General features: G+C 44.8%; 1 protein-coding gene across 1 annotated transcript in view; it reads right to left on the bottom strand.

The window, feature by feature from the left end:
- Positions 1-18,577, bottom strand: part of TOP1 (DNA topoisomerase I) — a 62,385-nt gene that overhangs the window by 27,070 nt on the left and 16,738 nt on the right. Inside the window, exon 3 of the mRNA XM_052684240.1 lies at positions 7,684-7,786. Coding sequence (XP_052540200.1) covers positions 7,684-7,786 — 103 coding nt within the window. The remainder of the gene's footprint in view (positions 1-7,683; positions 7,787-18,577) is intronic.

The raw sequence follows: 18,577 nt of genomic DNA, 5'->3' as shown, positions 1-18,577 counted from the left end.
CTGCAAGTCTGCCTGTGTCTGCTTTCCTACGCTTTCTTGTTCTTATTTGGTTTTTAAATTCTACCTGCAATAACATGTTTTACTGAGACAACAATTTGCATCTCCAAAGCATGGCATAGGCTGCCATCAGTGGAGTTGGCTCTCTAACGTACAGTTCATCATGGTGCCTGTTCCTTGGAAGTTCAGAATAGCAAGAAAAGAAGAAAAGGCTTTACTTTTGGCTTTAGTTTTTGCAACCACACTCTTTTTTACTGGTAGCTTTCAGTGTGATGAGTAGAGCATTGTGAGGTACACAAAATGTTACTGAAACAGATTGTTATTTATTAATCTACGTCTGCAAAGCTAAATCTGAAAAAGGCAGAAAACCCACTTGGCCTAGAGAAATGGCAAGAGTTTTTGTATGTGCTGAATGCTTACACGTATGCTGGAAGGAAAAGGTTCCTAAAAACTTATTCTTGCTTATGTAGAAACCCAGACGATATCCCTTATTGAAGAGGAATTGAAAGGGGCCATCACTAAAAAGCAGCATGTAATCTACAGCTAACATTGGCCAGCACTGGGGTCAGAATCAACAAGTTTGGCTTCCTGAGTTGGCCTTATTTTCATAAAAAAAAAAAAAAAATAATAATCACAAGATCATCCCTCCTCTTCCCTTGGCAGCAAGCTGTAGCATTTCTCACTGAAGCACCATGGGCTCAGATAACCCAAGATAAGTCAGTCTCTCGTTTCACTCTGCAGCTCATTTTCAAAACAGCTGGTACTGGTGACTTGTCCTGAGGTCTTGGCTTGTTGGTCCTGGTGATGAAGAAATTCCCCACATAAACATCTGATTTGGAAACACTGATAACAAAGACCTCAACAGACAATCCTGAGAAAATGTACTTATTTTTCTCTAAAAGCAAAGCAAGTTTCTCACGTATTAACTTCAGCCAGCAGCTGAGCAATTGTGATGTTTCAGATGGCTGAGACACTCAGGCGAGCCTCTGGGGGAACACAACCACCACACTACTCTGAAAAGAAGAGAGAGGGCAATGGGTTGCCATCATCCCTGACCTGGGGAAGAGGTTTCAGCCTTCCATCAGAAGCTATTTCCAGACATTCCCAATGCTATTATTAGGAGGCATTGGGAACAATTTAAAGATCAGAAGTCTGACTTCCTTGCAGATTCAAAATCGGAGGAAAAATATGCTTTTCTTTAAGAAACAGAACAACAAAAGAAAAAGGGGTCAAGACCACGCACACCCAGGTATTTTTTTTTATCTCAAATCCACTTCTCAAAGCACTGTGGATCCTTCGGTGTCGTTGCTACACGTACCCCTCTGCTGAGAATCCAGCCTGCAGTCACTGAAGTAGGACAGCAAAGCCCCTCTAGATGGAGGAAAACTTCACTGCAAGTCAGCTTGACTAGAGAACACGTGGATCCTAACAAAGCTGCCCCCAACCTGCTTTAGAAACATCCAGGCCCACTGAGAAAACGAGAGCTTCCTCTGCACCCAGACCTTTACAGCTGAACCACAGCACTCCAAGACACATCTCTGATGGTACTTAACGCTGACAACCATTTATTTGTTGTTATTATGACATACAGCCGAGTAGGATATCATACCATACAGGCAGAACCAGAGACTGCATCATCCATAGCAATCTCCTGGTGCTGGCTCAGTTCAAACAAAGGCCAGATAAGCAGTAACGCTTCTCCTCGGACCCTGCAGCCCTTTTGCAAGCTTACTGCATTTCACTGAGTGTTTGAGTACGAACAAGGGCATTTGAAGGCTTTGGAGGGCTCAGGCTGAAGCAGAGGCAATCAATGCAACAGAAGCAACCATTTCCCCTGGAAGCGTAGCTGTATTTCCCAGTAAGGGGGCCTGCAGGAAGGGGAATGGGGGAGATCAGGCACCTGGCAGCAGCTGCTGAGGCTCCTCTCACACTGGAAAGTAACAAGTGGAAAGAGCTGCAGATGTGCAGATCACAGCTTCCTTCTTCAAACCGCAACAGCTTTGCCATAATTTAACCCCGCATTCTTCAGGTGCCATTTATGCACGTTAATAATCCCTTCCCAGGCCCTTTCCATTCCAGCTTCAAAATCACAAGCTGGGAAGGACGCTTTATCTAAAGTGTCTCTTATTTCCCCTCTCTCATTTTCTCAGCTGTAATTAGCTTGTGCCTGGGAATCTGCTATGAGCGAGCATCAGAGCCGGCTGCAAGCTGAGCTCTGCTTGCCTACTCGCTAACTGCTACAACGCAACTGAAGCGTAAAATAAAAAGGAAGCTGTGATTTTAGCCTAAATCTAACAACACAATAGGGACAAAGCGTAGCTTACGCAGCCCATGTCCCCTTTGACGTAGTACAGCACTAATGGAAAAATGTGGTCATCCACGAATGCGCACCGAGGAAGGGCTGACTGTGCAGGGAGCGTTTCAGAACCAAGGCACCCCACTGAAGGACAAGGTTTCAGCTGGCTTGCAGAATTTCACACTCGCTGTTATCAGGTTATCATACAGTATTACAGGGTATGAACACGTGAGCCCCAGTGGTTCTGCTGGGATTTCAGCAGTATAATAAAAAAAAAAACAAAAAACAACCAACCCTGAAACTGCTCTTCCCAGAGTTAAACAGGGTCTTTCCTCCAGAGCTCGCAGATAACAGATCAAGCCTTCAGCGAGAAGAACAAGATAAAAAGCTGGGTTAACCACTAGCTGATAACACGAGGAAACAGAATGGTACGAGCACACTGAGGCACGTACTTTCATTTCAATGCTTGCACTGGAATCAGAGCATCAAACAAAGCAAAAATTTTTAGTACTAGGAGGCACCACGTTAGAAAATTGATCAAGGTCAACTGTGTGCTTCAACATCAAAGAAAAACATACACCCACACAGGAGGCAGAGGGCTGAAATCCTCCCTAAAATGGCTTTTTTCCCCCCTTTAGGTCAGATATCTCTGCATCTCCATTCCCCAAATGCACACAGTTCTTAGCAGATAGGGATCATGCAATAAATCAGTCAGGAGGTGCAAGATGACAGAACTGAAATTTATCGTCATTCTCCAGCAGCAAGCATTTGGAATATGTTTTTCCTAGCAAAACCATGAAATGCAGAGATGCCAATGGAGATCAGGTCAATAAACCCCTTCTGTTCCATGCCTCTGTTCATCTGAAGCTGTGATCATAAGAGATTCAGTAAGCAGAGGGAATATGCAATCTGACGGAGGGTGTTTTCCTGCAGCAGAGATGCCCATCACACTGACAAGAGGGATCAGTGTGCAGGAGCAGCCACTGCACTGCCATTCACTGTCACAGCCCTTCCTGCACCGTGCAGCCCACACTGTGCACAAAGCCCAAGACATCGAGCAGAAAGACACTCATTACTGCCAGTGCTTCTTACCCAACCTCTAACAAGCCCTGGTTCCAAAGGGCCCATTACTTCATTATTTCACAGCCTCCTTGTTTGAAAGGCTTGTCTCCCAGAGATCAGAAACCTATTGTCACATCACATTTAGTTCGTTTTATTTCATTTCTTAACTGCTGACATTTGTATCTGATGGATGGTATAAGATTTTCCTTAGGGGATCAGGAAATAAAGGGTTGAGAGAAGGAACAAAAGAAAAGAATTTGATAGTGATATGGATTTACACTTTGATAAGGATTTTACTCAAATGGGCTTTGCATTTTCTTTCTTTGAGGGGTGACCACGAAGAGCTGCGTCGTATGAATGTTCTCTCCCCATTTACTACAGCTGCAAATGTAGTTAGCACACAGAACTGTCATCTTGTGAGTGGGAGAGGAGGAAAGCAAGAAGCAAAATTAAGAAGTTCCACGTACCAGTCCACACATTTCTGCCACATGAAATCAAGATTATCTATTTTAGATGTATCTGAGACTTTATCTTGGCAGTTTAGATCCTTCCTTCAAAGTCTGCATACAGAAAACATTCGTTCTCCTGCAGAGCAGTTTTTCTGCCTTCCTGATGTAGGCTTTATTTTAGCAGCCTAAAATACAGGGCAGCAGATGAAACTGTCGAATTATTACAGATGGATAAAAAATGCTCTGCTCCAGGCACACCCAGGCCATCCTCCAGGTTTATACAGCATGCAGTGCAACGCTGTGCTCCTCAGAACGCAGTGAAGGGACTCTTCACACTCTCTAATATATCAGCGGTGCCAACCCAGGTTTCTCCTGAAAAATGGCTTGGATTTCTGCTAAATCTCTTTGAGAACTGAAAGACACACTGAATGCTTCTTGCAATAACAAAGCAGCTTTTTTTTTTTTCTTTTTGATGTACTGAATGGATTTTCTGAAGATTTATGTGCAATTCTACTTATTTAAAACTTTTTGGAATCATTCAGTTTTAGCATCAGGCTCTTATCAAACGCTGTAAAAAATCCCCATGTAGGTAAAAGTCATTGGAAAACCCCTTATTACTGTGAAATTTCTCATTTTTAATGAAGTAATGGCTATTTTTAAACTGCTATTTCATTGCCAGAGGAGGAACTTCACTATGAAGAAGTAATTTTATTTTCTAAGGTTCTGCAAAGAAAATGGCTATTAGGATCCTCACCAGCAGGGCAGGGCCTCAGAGCCAAACAACCACTGTGTGCTCACCTGCTCTGATTCTGTGCTGTTTCCACACCAAGAAATTACCCCCACTCTGACTGCTGGTGAAATTAAAAGCGATTAAAACAGCAAAGCGATTGAGAATCCACTTAAGGTGCCCAGTGCAACCTGTTTGCTTAGCAGTAAGGGAGTCACAGACGCTTGGCAGTCACTCAAATGATTCCCAACCATTTCACACCAGTTGCATAGTCATGGAGACTTTCCTAAAGCCCAGACTTCTCATTGCGTCTTAGTTGTGCCCAGGCAAGTGGTTTGGTACAGCGACTGTAATGACAGCCCCATAACTGCAGTTCATAGCACAAGCAAGCCTAGGAGGAGTTTCAGGATGGCCGACACTGCTTTTTGCCCTCTTTGAGGCTCACATTCTATTTAACCACAGAAGTTTTATCCGGCTGAAACTCCCCATTTTCAGCAAAGGCAGGAATTCTGTTCCCACACCAGTCCGCATTCAGCACACCTCAGTCCTTCCCCACTGTGCCCAGTCACTCAGCAGTGTGCCATGCAATCCTGGGGTCTTACCCTGCACGTGAAGACCCAGCAGCTGCCAGGCCATGGGGATGTACTGCATTCAGAACCTTCCCACCACTCTGCTTCACGTAATTAATTCCCAGCTCGCCACAGATCTCCCTCCTCCTCCACTGTCACGCAGTGAGCTGCTAGGCTGCCTCCTTCACGAGACAACTGCTGCCTAAATCCATCCCTTACAGGCACACCTCGGTATTTATAGAATTACATGAATGACAGCCGAATCAAAAGATTTGGGGAAGAAGTGCTTACATTTCAATTATGAGTCAGTTATTTCTGACAGGTTTGTTAGAAGTCAGCTGGGTTTACACAGCAAGCAGCCACATACCTTGTGCATGACTGAACACGAATGGGGCAGTGCAGACTGCAGAGGGCTCCTGAAGGAGGGATCCAAAGCGAGCGCTGCACACATGGCTGTGTACATTATCTTCCCTGAATGACATCTTCAGGGCTGCGTGTCTTGTGATTCAACATATGATACATTCACCTTTGAGGTGTCAGTTTAAAAGGCAGAAAATACCATAGTAAAATGCTACAGAAAATATTTGGAAGCTGTGCACTCAGCATGGGGAACTATCCCACCACGTGTAGGGGACTGAGGAGCAGAGCAATGTCACATCCTCCCCCCAGAACATGCCTTGAAGCACAGCTCTGCACATAAGTGCAGCAGTCATACTATCTACATAGCTGCACGCTTTTAGGTAAGGAAAAAATACAGTATATTGTGCTCACAGAACAAATCAATACTTAATAGCCAGATGAAAATATCTGAAAGCTTTATGTACAGTGCCTAGAAAAGGGCTCCCTTTCTTACAGGGATTTCAAGGCAACGCTGCAGGGAGGAAGGAATTACTTCAAGATAAAGAACGTTTACATATCTCATGGCAAAGCTACAACTTACACAGAAGATTAGCCTTTTCACTGCTTTGATACTTATTTACACAATTAGTACTGGGCAGCTTTGAGTTACAAATCATGTGCACTTGGTAAAAAATATTTCTGCTAGTTAAAAATATCTTTCTACCTCCCACACAAATAAAACAAAATCATTAATGAGTTCTGGAAATTTAAAGACTGTGCTTACACTACTCCTCACAAAAGAATGTATTTTGCTAGGATTGTAGGAGAATGGTTTCCAAGTAAAGCAATCAACTCTTGGAACAGGGAGGCAAAGTCAGTACTGGGTGCATGCTTGAAAAATCAGAAAAATGAGAAATAAGGCAATACAGATATGTCAGCAGAGAAAAGAGCAAACAACACATCCAAAACGTGCAGTCTTTGCCATGGAAGTCAGTAAATGCTGAGAACTATTTGCCAAGATTTTTCTTTTCTGTCAACTATTTATTTTCAAAAAAAAAAAAAAAAAAAAGAAGAAGAAGAAACTTCTTTTGAACAGCAAGGTTGTGTTATTTTTCTAAAAGGTCACAGGAAACAAAGCACGACCCCAAAGGAACAAACCCACTGCTCAGTAAGGACTCATTTTTCCCACCCGTCTTCTACTTTAGTTAACAGAAATTGTTAATCCAGTCTTCTACTTCAGTTTGTGTTCTCACAGTTGCACAGCCATTAGCTAATAACATCTGCCTGGCCCTAACACAAACACTGTCTGCCAGTTACCGGGCATCACATCAGCAGCTGACCCTCCTGTGACTGACCTGCAAATAGGCAACGCACATCTCATGGCACTTGTAAGTCAGGAGATACAAGCAGGAAAGCTTTTCTGAGTAACACTGTGACACTCACCCTGCGCTGCGTCACACAGCTTCACCGAGGACAGAGCTGCACCCCCTGGTTCTTGCAATTCTGCACCTACACGTGGTTACCAACTGGCCCGCAGCATCCACCCCCAGAGCCCAGCACCATCACAAATGCTGATGCTCGGTGTGGGTGGAATCGCTGCTGACTTCCACACAACAGGTTCCCCAGGCAGTGGGGGTGGAGTCACCATTCAGAGCAGACAAATCAGCAGGCAACCCTTGCACACCTACCATCTAACCCGGCTGGGATGTGCTCAGAATGCCTGACAAACATACAGGCTGCCCCACAACACCGCCTCGTAGCGCTGACATCTTCAGGCTCTGTGGGACAAGGCCAACGGCGATGTCATCACTCTGGGGACCATCTTTCCAGCTACCACTAGTTATTAGGAAGCTGAATAATCACATCAAATTCCACAAGCTAAAACAATGGGGCTTATTTAAACCAACACTCATATGAGCTCCAAATTTCTGACAATGAATTGGAAGCACACAAAGGATTACGAGCAATATTCATCCATCTTCATGAAGATGGGGTTAAAATAGCTTTCAACACCTTCAGTCACACTATGCTTTCAATACAATAATCTTTCATACAGAAGTATTGGCTAAAATCTGCAAGATGCACAAACTACCCATACGGAAACACATGCATCACATGTCGGGCTTTAATCACTTCCACTCATAAACCCCATTCAAAATGCAGCAATTCCATCCTCATCACAACAATTCTAAGACTGCATGAACAACTGCGTTTTAGCCTCAGAGGACTTAGTTTTTTCCTCACCTATTACTGTGCTTGGACTTTTCCCGGTCTTTCTCCTTGTCCTTCTTGTGCTCTTTGTGCCGGTGTTCTCGGTCTTTGTGTTTATCTTTGTGTTTGTGAGAATCTGCAAGCAGAGAGGCAAAAAAATATAATTAAGGAATGAAGGTGGGAAAAAACCCTGTGCCTCCTTCATGAACCTCTGCGTTTCCCCCCACCCCAACCCACTATTTTGCCAGATTCCAAATTTCTAACAAAAATCCTGCTTTTCAGAGCTCCTAAATGGATTCATTGTTCCTGCAGGACAAGTTAATTTATCTTGGCGACAGTTGCATTTATACAGTCTTTAGTTCAATGATCTTTAACTGCCTCACAGACCGGGAGGAAAAACAACCCGGTTTGTTACATAGTTAAGTATGGGAGGTGGGAATCCTAGCTTGCATGATTGTCAGTATTTCACATCAGATGTAACTAACAGATGAAGAAACAGAGCATGAAGCTGAAATGTAGGCTTATTGGTACCAAAATGATACTTCCATAAGTACCTAGTCTGGATAAAGAATCTTTCCATTGAAACCTCAGCCCTCCCCCTACTCCCTCCTATTAAAATCTTGTTTTTAGACCCACGTGGCATGACAGACACACAGCATGGGAGAGGGGGCGTGACGAGGGAAGAGGAAAAGATGGGAGAAAGAACAACAGACCAAGAATGCTCTCCTTGTGCTCCCCTCATGCAGGCACACTTACTTCCCTCCAGCAACAGACCCAAGACAGTTCAGTGCAAGAGCTGCAATGAACAGGTAAACATTTTTCAGGCCCATAAGCAAATCAGGAAGGAGCTGAGGCTGATCGAGCACTTCAAACCCACCCCAACAGGCACAACAACGGCCTCCACTCAAAGTCACTCCTATGGTGTTGGACGGAGTGTTTGCAGGCCAAAGGATTCCCCTCATTTCATTTTACTTTTCATATGCACTTCTCAACACAACTAAAACTAAACAGCTCTTTGGGATATCTAACACGCTGCACTGATTTTGGCAACTGCCTTCAGATAACAGTGCCAGCACTTCCACCACAGATCTTGGATGTAAGGTATTAAAGATTAATTAATGTAAAGGTGTTAACACGCTCCTAAAAAGGCTGCCATCCTCATATAAAGGAAACTGCAAGACAAAGGTGTTGCAAATTCCACAGTCACAAAGGAACAGCCTCACCCTCCTGCCTCCCTGTCTTTTGCCACAAATTCATTTTTTTTCCTCCTTGACCAACACCAGCTCTTATAACCTCAATACATTCAGCAGGTTTTAGTGCAAACATACCCATGTTCACGTTGCCACGCGATATAACCAGCTGTTCCCCCAACTTCAGGTACTGCTGTCAGACACCCACAGTCACACAGCACAAACCAGGACACCAGTGCTGATGGCGAAGCCCCCAGCTTGCCTTCTGCAACTTCCCTTGATCCTCCTGAACCTGGCAACACTTTTTAACACTTCAGTTTATACACTGCATACATTTGAAGCTCAAGGTTGAGTTTTCTGTATTTTGATATACAAAAATCTGTGGAACATATGGCGTTAGAGCATAATCTACCCAAGAGTTTTCAAGTACCCAAACAGGGAAATCTCTTTCACAGCAGGCTGGAGCTTTGCAGCCATCTCCAACAAACCGCAGGACTGGACACCCACTCTGAGCTGTCAGGAAGCAATTCCTTGGTAGTCTCCTTCCCACCAGGACAACACACATTTTGCTGGCACAAGTGTTTTTGCAGCGTATTTCACACTTTGGATTCTGCAGTTCAGCAGTAGCTGGGAGCTCAGGCTGTTTGCCTGGGTTTTATTCCACAGACTGTACTCACCAGTTCCTAAAGCACTGGCCGAAGCAAACAGCCATCTATTGATGCTTGATGAATAGGTAAATGGCTTGAAAAAAACCCTCATGATGCTATATAAAGACATACACATTTTTAACATGCTCACTTCTTAACGAAGAGTCTTTTTTTTTTTCCTACCAACCAACTGATGGGAAATACGTGCAACCATTCAATGTTATTTGCTTTAGAGATTATTGGTTTGTTTGTTTGTTTTTCTCTGCAACACACTGCAGAATGAAAGTCTTCAACCTTCATCTCCAGACGCCCTTCCAACTGACTGGTGCTTTCCAGCTGAAGTTTGTATTTGCTATTGAACAGTGGTTCTAGGCCATACCCTGGAAACACTGGAGTCCAACATCTCAGTCCCCTACTCTGCTCACAACGGCTCGTTATTTTCAGGCAACAGAAGCCTGGTGCAGTGGTGAAAGACCACACCGGTTACACCAGCGGTGCCTGGTGGCATTTCTCTGCCCAGCTTTCAACCACTCATTGCTGATACTCTGCAGAAAGGCCCTTGGTGGGGGTGTCGGGGATAAAGGACAGGAAGAGAGCCTGGAGAACAGGAGGGGGTGTGGAAAGCAGAGAGGAAAAGCTGGCAGGAGAGCTTTGGCCTGTACAGTCAGCACTGGATACGGACTTGGCCTCTCAGCAGAGTGAGCAACGCTTCAAATTCCACATAGTGCCTCCCAGACACATCTCCTAAGAATTAAATTACTCTGCAACATTTGCTCGGTACTCAGACTCAGCAGTGCTGCCTTCTGACGTAATGCCATCAGGTAGGTTAAGACTGAACTTCAAAAGCTTTCATTAAATAATCTCAAGCTGACATATGATCATCACCAGAAGGCATTAAAGCTCTCAATTTTTCATTTATTTATTTATTTTTGAGGATTGAGCTAAATGTAGCTCAGCAGATGGATTGCTAAAAAGAGGGACAGCACTTTTTCTTTGGCTTGTCTCAGGAGACCTTTTTCAGGCTGCTGTTGTCTAGCAGACCAAATTGATGGTTATCTTGTGGCTGACAAAACGAGTTTGGCCATTTCCCCCCAGTCTGTGCACCACATCCCAGACACCCGGACAACATCCTCTGCACTGTCACACAGACAACAGAAAAGTGAATTTGGAATGAAACCTTATGACACCACAGGGCATCTCACACCAAACCTCATCAGCAGGGAACAAGGAACAAGTAATTACTGCCCATAACCTGTTTCCTCTGATCTATGTGTTCACGTATCAATTCCTAGAAGCCTCCTCTCAGCCTCCGGTAACATCCCCAGCTTTCAGCTGACTCAGCTGACTAGATCCAGCCTCATTCAAGCTGCTGAGGTCAGACACTATCACACATGCATTTGTTTCCTGCCTCTTATGCCACCTCTTAAGTACGTCTCCTCCCCATTGTGATAAACAAGGAGATAAATGCTGCTGCTTCCCCAGGAGCGTTAGCAGACTTCACTATCCACTGTGAGCAAAGTTCAAACCCCAATGGGTCCGCGTGACATTCAGAGGATGGCAGAACAGAGCGTGTCTCCAGCGCCAAGGCTACAGCAGGGACAGGGGTTACACCTACTGGGCAAGGCTCCATCTCCCCAAGGCTCTCCCTTCAGTATCTGCTAACCCAAACAGAGTTTGGCATCTCCTCTGTTCACAGAGCCTGATGTCTCTGGCACCGTGTCTGGCAGTCAGCACTGGGCCTGGTGTGCCTCCAACAGCTTACCAGAGTCCTGTCCTATTCCTGCCTTCCTCTCTGCATCTCCAGCAACCATGAGCAGCCCTGCATTTTTGTATGTTGATTCATCTTTGGACTCTACTTAATTACAAGGACAGCCAAGTTAAGGATGGGAAATTCTAAGCACTTCTGGTCTGCGGCCCTGCTCCCCCCCCGGAGGTCTCCAGGGAAAGGCTGAGTCATAACCCTATTTGCAATACTTGTACGCGCAGCACTACTCCAACAGCACAGTTTCACTCTTTATTCAGGATCAGGGCTGTAGAAAGCTCAGCAGCTCCTATAATGAGCAGAAGGGCAGCAAGGAGCCCCTGCAGCCTTCTCCTCCAGGCAGACCTTGCCCCAGTGCCCTGCTCACAGAACCCAGCTATATGGAATTACACACAACTCCTATGAAAAATTCATTTGCTTTCACAATCCTTTTGAGCACCCACCTCTCCCCACTCCCCCAATAAAGATTACTTACAGACCAAGGGGAGCAGGTCTGCTCCCTACATTAATGTTTCAGTTTACATGGCAACTTTCCTAATTAAACCCTGCAGCCAGCAATAGGACCTGGGAGGGCACTGCAGGCACACAGCACAAGACCATGCAGACACCACTGGATCCCGCTCCCAACACCCACTTTCACCTGCTTCCCATTCCTCACTTTGCTTTAGAACCATCTTTTTAAGCACTGAGAAAAGGATGTGAGCAACAATCTGGTTCTCCTCGTTTTTCCTAAATTAAGTGAAATAGCAGGCAAATTAACCCTGATAACCCCAATTCCTGGCCAATGGGAGCTATTCCAGATAAATCTATTTGCCTTCTGTATTTGCTGTAGTTGGGTTCACATTCTTGTAAGCTTTTGCAGGCACAACTTGAATGCAGTGATTTACCTGCATACAGAGAGGTTTCTGCCAGAAGTCTTTGCCCTTTTGCTGTATCTTGCTAAGTCTTAGGGACAAGGACTTTGTGCAGTTTACTTTCTGGTTCCAGCAATATTCCAATTGTTTCTCTTATTAGACTACCTAGAAATTCCCCAGCTGCTGTATTCTGTCCGTTCTAAGCATCACCTCAATGTGTCCCTGTGCTGATGTCCAGAAGGGCAATTTAAATTTACTTGATTCTTGGGACTGAAAGCTATGTCCAAATCAGAAGACATAGCATAAAAAAAACCACAATAATACCACCTAAAAAACCATTTCTAACCACTTGCTACTCACACAGCACTTCTGGTTTAGCTGAAGGGTTCCATTTCTGCCCTAAGCCCAGTGCCTCAATATTAGCTACTGCTTACAAGAGAAGCATACAAGCTTTGAAGATTTTTTCAGAATCACTGGTCAGTTTGAATGCAGTGTGCTTCCTACTAGTGGTGCATTTACCCATCCTGAAACCGAGGAACAGCAAGAAATCCTTCCCCATCCCAACAGAGGATGCTTTGTGTAAACAGCAGGGTGACTGCATGCATGCATCTTTTCAGCCTCTCTTCTAGAGAGCAGAAGAAAGTCTTAAAGGCTTCTCCAGTTCCACTGCTAAATTATGCAGCTGAGGGCGAGATAAGTCAGTAACACTGGATTGGGTTCAAGAACTGGTTGAGTTCAAACCTTCTCCTGAGCCGTGCTGTCATCTGAGCAATGGCACTCGCTGTGCAGCTGAAACATCTCACTCTTGGACCACACAACTACAGTACTTCTACAGTTTAGGCCGATTTCCTTCTCACCTATTGGGACATGAAAGCAAAGCACAAAGACCCTGCATGATTCCAGTGAAACAATTTCACAGATTTTTTCTCCTCCCTCACAGGCTCTTCTCAAAAGCAGCCACTGTAAAAGTTCAGATCAGAAGACTTCTTCACTTTCCAGTTTTCCTAGTCACATTTTACCATTTGGCATCATTTATTGTGCCAAATCATATTAGGGATTTAACTTCCTATCTGCTGGGAACAAAAACTGTTAAATTCGTTAAGGTTCAAGTGCTGAAAAGATGCCTAGAAGAGCTGTGAATCTTCAAACATGTGAATGCAGTTCCAGGTGTCTAAAACACACTTTGTATTCCTGGCAAAGACCATATTTTTACCTCAGGCATCTGATCGAAAGAATGCAGTACTGGAGTACTTTCTACAATATAGAGATTACATTAGCAAGTAGAAAGATTGGAACAGCCAATACCCAAGATCTTTAGCACGAACAGCAGTGTGCTTGGCAGGTGACCTGAACGAGCAGCGGCGAGTCCATGTGTGTAAAGGTTGCTCTGTCAGGCTCTGGTTTGAGGCACAGAGGACTGAGATCCTCACTGCTGGATAGGTTATGGCTTTAGACAAGTTATCTGACTTGACACGTTTTAACAATTGTAAAAGGCACATACAGGAATCGCTCCTGACCGGTGTGGAAGGTTTAAATTCTATGGTATTTGTCCCGCAGCTGCAGGAAGTCACAGTTTGATCGTGCTGTTCCAGTAACTAATTACATCTCTGCAGTTTGTTTAAATGGATTGCCATTGCTGCAGCCCTGAAAGGGAGAGGAAAATCTATTGGGCAGAAAACAAAACTGCACCCAGGTATCAGGGACAACATCTATGTGCACCTAGCAGTCTCAGAAGCAAGAAACACGCAGCCAGAAGGCGCTGTACAGAGAGCCAATAGTACTGCGACGATACTCCGGAAAAGCAAACTGTAATCTAACAGAGTGCCCAAGTGAAACTGGACAAGTCACTTGTTGGCCTAATGGTCCTACTTACGAAACTGCAGAATACACATAAAACGTTTATTCTGGAAAGGTATCGCAGGTCTGTTTGCTCTGCTGCCTGATTTCTCTAACAGCCGACTGTGAAAGACCTGAAATGAAAGCGATTAAAAAGGGGAGGCCAGGATTGGAGTCTCCATTACTTGGATCAGAGTAAATAACAGAAATAGCACCTGGGGAAACAATGTTTCCTAAGCATGACATTCAGTAAAGAAGCAGGACTTGGTGCCAAGATGAAACATCAGCAGTACCCAAGCAGACTGCTGGCCTTCTGCTTCACGCAGAGCTGCACTTAGCAGAACAGGCACAACTTTCAAAAGCAGCTTCACATCCAATCCTTTACCACAAGTGTTGAAAGACATCTCCACTATCAACACTGCTACAGACTGCAGCTTGCCGAGGTTATGTTCTGTTGTGATGGTGGTGGTTTTTTTCTTAAACACTGAAATACTTGAATCCAAACTATGACAGAAAGAGCATGTTCCGATTGTAAGCAGATATCAGAAAGCTATTTCTAAATCCTCAACCCCCCTGAAGCCAAATTCAAATGAACTACAATTGCTGTGCTATGGCTTCAGGCGCAGCAGCCCAGCCAGGCTGCCGCTCTAAAACGCTGAAGAAACAAACCTCTCCATCCCATCACACTTTTCCTCCCTCCCCACCCCCCCCCAAAGAAGAGCAAATCCCAAGTTTTCTACCTTGCTGCCAAGCATCTAAATCAGTTTTGACTGAGCACAAGGAGAACAGACAAAGCAGCTCACGGTTAGGAAGCTTCAGATCCTCATAATTCATTTTCCAATCATGCAAGGGAAGAAATAGAGGAAGAAAAGCATGAAAGCTTCATGAGAAGGGAGCCTGGAAAAGTACAACAGAATAAGCAAAAAGTTTATCCTTAGGCAGAAACTTCAGTAATAAAGCAAGATTTCAACATAGTGCATTCCCTCTTTTCCAAGGGTTCAAATGCAGGAATATATCGACACTGAACAGATTGGAGTCAACCTATTTCCCAGAGTATAGTTTCCCAAAGAACTGCTGCAAACTCTGCCACCCATGAAGGAGAGCAAACAACAGGGCTGGGCCAGAACCGCACCACACAGCACCAGTTCTGCTCTCCTAAAGCAAAGAGACTTCGGAAATCTGATGGAAAGACTAAAGCCAGTGACCTCTCCATACTTCAACAGTTACTTAAGGCAAAAGATGCCATACAGGCAGGAGACATTACAGCTTTTTCCTTAAAAGGGCTGTGCTGGGATACTTGGCTTACCCAAAAGACAGACCCCTAAGTTGCTGCATTCTTTGTTAATCTTGTAATCCAATAATAGATAAATTACTGAAGAAATGTCTCTAGTCTTCCTCTGTCCCTGGCATTACGAAATGACTGAGAAGTTCCGTTTCATTACACAAAGCAAGGATCTTACATGCATTTTTGAGATACAAAGTTTGCAAAACAAGATGAACACACCTTCTGCCTCACCGAAACCCCAGGGCTACATCAATCTAGGGGAGAAAAACGGTAAGCAACGTGACAGCAGCGCATCGGTAATTAATGCTGAAGTAACCGAGATAGCTCCATGGTGTGATGACCTTAAGCTGCCATACTGAAAACACTTTGCAGAAAAAACAGCAGCAGCAAGCCCAATAACAGCCAATGCTTCCCCACGGCCTCCTTCTGAAAGAGATGGCACGTCCACGTCCCCCTGTCCCGCAGAACATCTCACTCTCTGGCTGACAAACACATAAAATCACTGCTAGAACAATTACACCAGAAGGCACTACACAGAGAGCAGGGCTGGGGAAGCCTTACAAAGCATTAAAACATACGTTTGATCAGTACAGAAAGGCTAAATTAATAGCTGTCTCTTACACGCGCCAAAGGGCTCCCGACTGAGAGGCAACAATGAAATTCCAATCCATTATTTGCATTCAGCAAATAAATAAATAAATAGAATCAATGTGAACAGAAACATGTGCTTCCAGGGATGCCCAAGATGTAAAGCATTCTCCTGTAATTGCATAAATCAGAGAACGAAAGCCAGGAGTATGCTTCCATTAACAAAGCAGACTGAAACACAGAAGCAAGTTAAGACTTTGGGGAAACTGTCAGCGTCAGTATACAGCTTTAAAAGCCCCTGGCATGGAGGAGACAAATGTCAAGCACCATCTCTTATGAAAATAAGCTAAGAACCACCCTAATGAACTTTATTCTTTAAGGCTATACTACCTTATGAGTAGAAGTACTTTCCGCAACCTCCTCCACTCAGAATTTGAGTGCCTTGCAAACTAATACAGTCCTTCCCCGCTGGGGTAGAAGTGTTTTCAGCATGTTTTTCCTGTTGGTTTATGCATTTGTAGCCACATGTGTAAAGCTACAGACTGCACGTACATCTTGAAAGCAGCAGCAAAGCAGAACACATGCTTCCACCTCAAGCTTCCAAAGCCATTGCTCATCACATCTCTGTGCAGCAGAAAGATACAGCCAGGGAAGAACAGGAGAAAAACCACCCAGTGAGCACAGTGGGACACAACAGCACTCCAGGATACCAGAACTAAAGCCAAGTTGGAAACATGTGAGAGTCACGTGGTATATAGCAGCTTCACTCCTAGCCCTTATCATGTCCAGTTTACCTTCCAGAAGCATTAATTCCCCCTCCTCCCACCTCACACCAGTTCAGAATTACTTTTCAGAGTCAGTGAAGGGGGCCAAATAGATAGAGAAGAGGAAAGCCAGCCATTTGTAGCAGCCAGCTACCCATTTCTGTCAGCTCTGTGTGCACCTGAGTATCCCAACCAGATCCTGAGCATCAATATCAGACCCAAAAGGGAAGAGTGAACAAAAGGCAGCTACAGGCCTAAGCTTCATTTCCTCTCTAGTTTCAGAAGCCTCATGCTCATTACAAGCCAATCTTTGTTCCAATTAGCTCACAGACATCTATACCAGACAGGCTCTGGAGAGGGGTGGGTATAGAAGTAAATGTTGCTGAGGAACACTCAAATGAGAACCAGCTTCAGAAAAAAGATTTGCATAAAACAGAAGATGTAGGTAGGTTCCCAATGGATTTCCTTGAGATCCTCTCTAACACTGAATGTTGTTCACTAGACCATCTAATCTCACACTTCTAATTCACACCCATTTCCTTCCCATCGTGCAAAATGCAGTTAACATCGCAGGCACAGCAGGAAGAGCAGCCATGGAGAAAACCTGGACAATTGCATGCAGGCCAGCTTAGTGTGTAGAAACACAGAATTAGCTGAAAATAATGACAGAAGGTAGAACTCCAGCCCAATCAAACGGATAATGCAAGGGAGCCTAATCCCATTTCCAGAGTTTAGAAGCAAGAAACCTTCAGCACATCCCTGAGGTCCAGTACAGTCTGCTGCCACACACAGCCATCCCACAGAGGGACAAAGAAGAGACACAGGAGAGACAAAGGCAGCCACATGGCACCACAAAGACCAGGGGCTCAGGTCAGTGGGTGCTGGGAGCCCAGCCAGCTTCACACACCACCCAGCACTGCTCTAGAGATTGCAAAACAGAGCCTTGTTTAGACTGTGGAGTAATCAGCGACTGCACAAGATAACCTCCCCTCTGCTTCAAAACAATTCAAAGCAAAATGGCTCACTTAATCCTTGTTTTCCTGCTTCTTTCCTCTTCTTGAGCAGAAATGCTCATCTTACAGTTCAGGCTGCAGAATTTTGGGGACGACACATGGCTCCAGCAGTCCTCCTTTCCAGCAGGATGTGCAAAGCCAGACACACTCACTGCTGCTCAGCCTCACCAGACACCTGCTGTCTGCGCTGCTGGTCCACAGCCTGCTTGGGAAAAGGCAGAGCATCCCTAGGGCTCATACCCTTCTGGTATTGCCACAGCTTGTCCAGCCTGTGCTCTGCTGCCAGGTCAAGCACAGAGCCTGCTCCTTCCTCACTGTCACAGGCAGGTGGGCTCCATCACACTCTTGAGACTTTCCACAAGATATTGCCCAGGGAACAGCTTTAACAGTTCCTTTAGCAGACTGGGTCAAGAGCAAAGCAAACCCTTTGGTACAAGCTGTGACAAACCCACAGTGCAATCAGGAACTTGATGTACTGTGCTGCATTCGCAGACTGAGCCAGTGTCCCCCAGCAGAAGGCTTTTGTGCCTCCAACTGCTCCTCATGCCACCACCAGAAAGGTGCAAACACTATTTGGAATGCAAAGGCAGCACTTGCAGATTGCAGCCAAACTTCCAAAGCAGGTGAATAAGGAGAAAGAAAGGAGAAAACAAATTCCTAGTCCTTAGAGAGGATCATGGAAAGTTCAGCCGTATTGAAAAATAAGGAGATTCATCTCATTTTGGAGCATAAGAAAAATTTCAGTCCTAAAAACTGCATTAGGCAGCAGGAAAATTGCTGTGTTGTAAGGAATAATTACACTGCAAGCAATGTCAACTAGGAAAAATATTTTCTCTTGCTTGCTGTGTAAATAACTGGTAGTTTTGGGTTCACTAAGAAGATGTTTTTGAAGATTCTCTGAAATCCTGACACTTCCTTGGCACAAGCAGAGTCCACATACGTCCCAGCACTGCATGACGATGAGGCTCAGTGCTGGCTGCCCCCCATT

This window comes from Tympanuchus pallidicinctus, unplaced genomic scaffold (genome assembly GCF_026119805.1).
Source record: "Tympanuchus pallidicinctus isolate F22 unplaced genomic scaffold, pur_lepc_1.0 scaffold20, whole genome shotgun sequence".
In the NCBI taxonomy this organism is placed as follows: domain Eukaryota; kingdom Metazoa; phylum Chordata; class Aves; order Galliformes; family Phasianidae; genus Tympanuchus; species Tympanuchus pallidicinctus.
The sequence above is the reverse complement of the archived record's forward strand: the minus strand, read 5'-3'. Positions and strand labels throughout refer to the sequence as shown.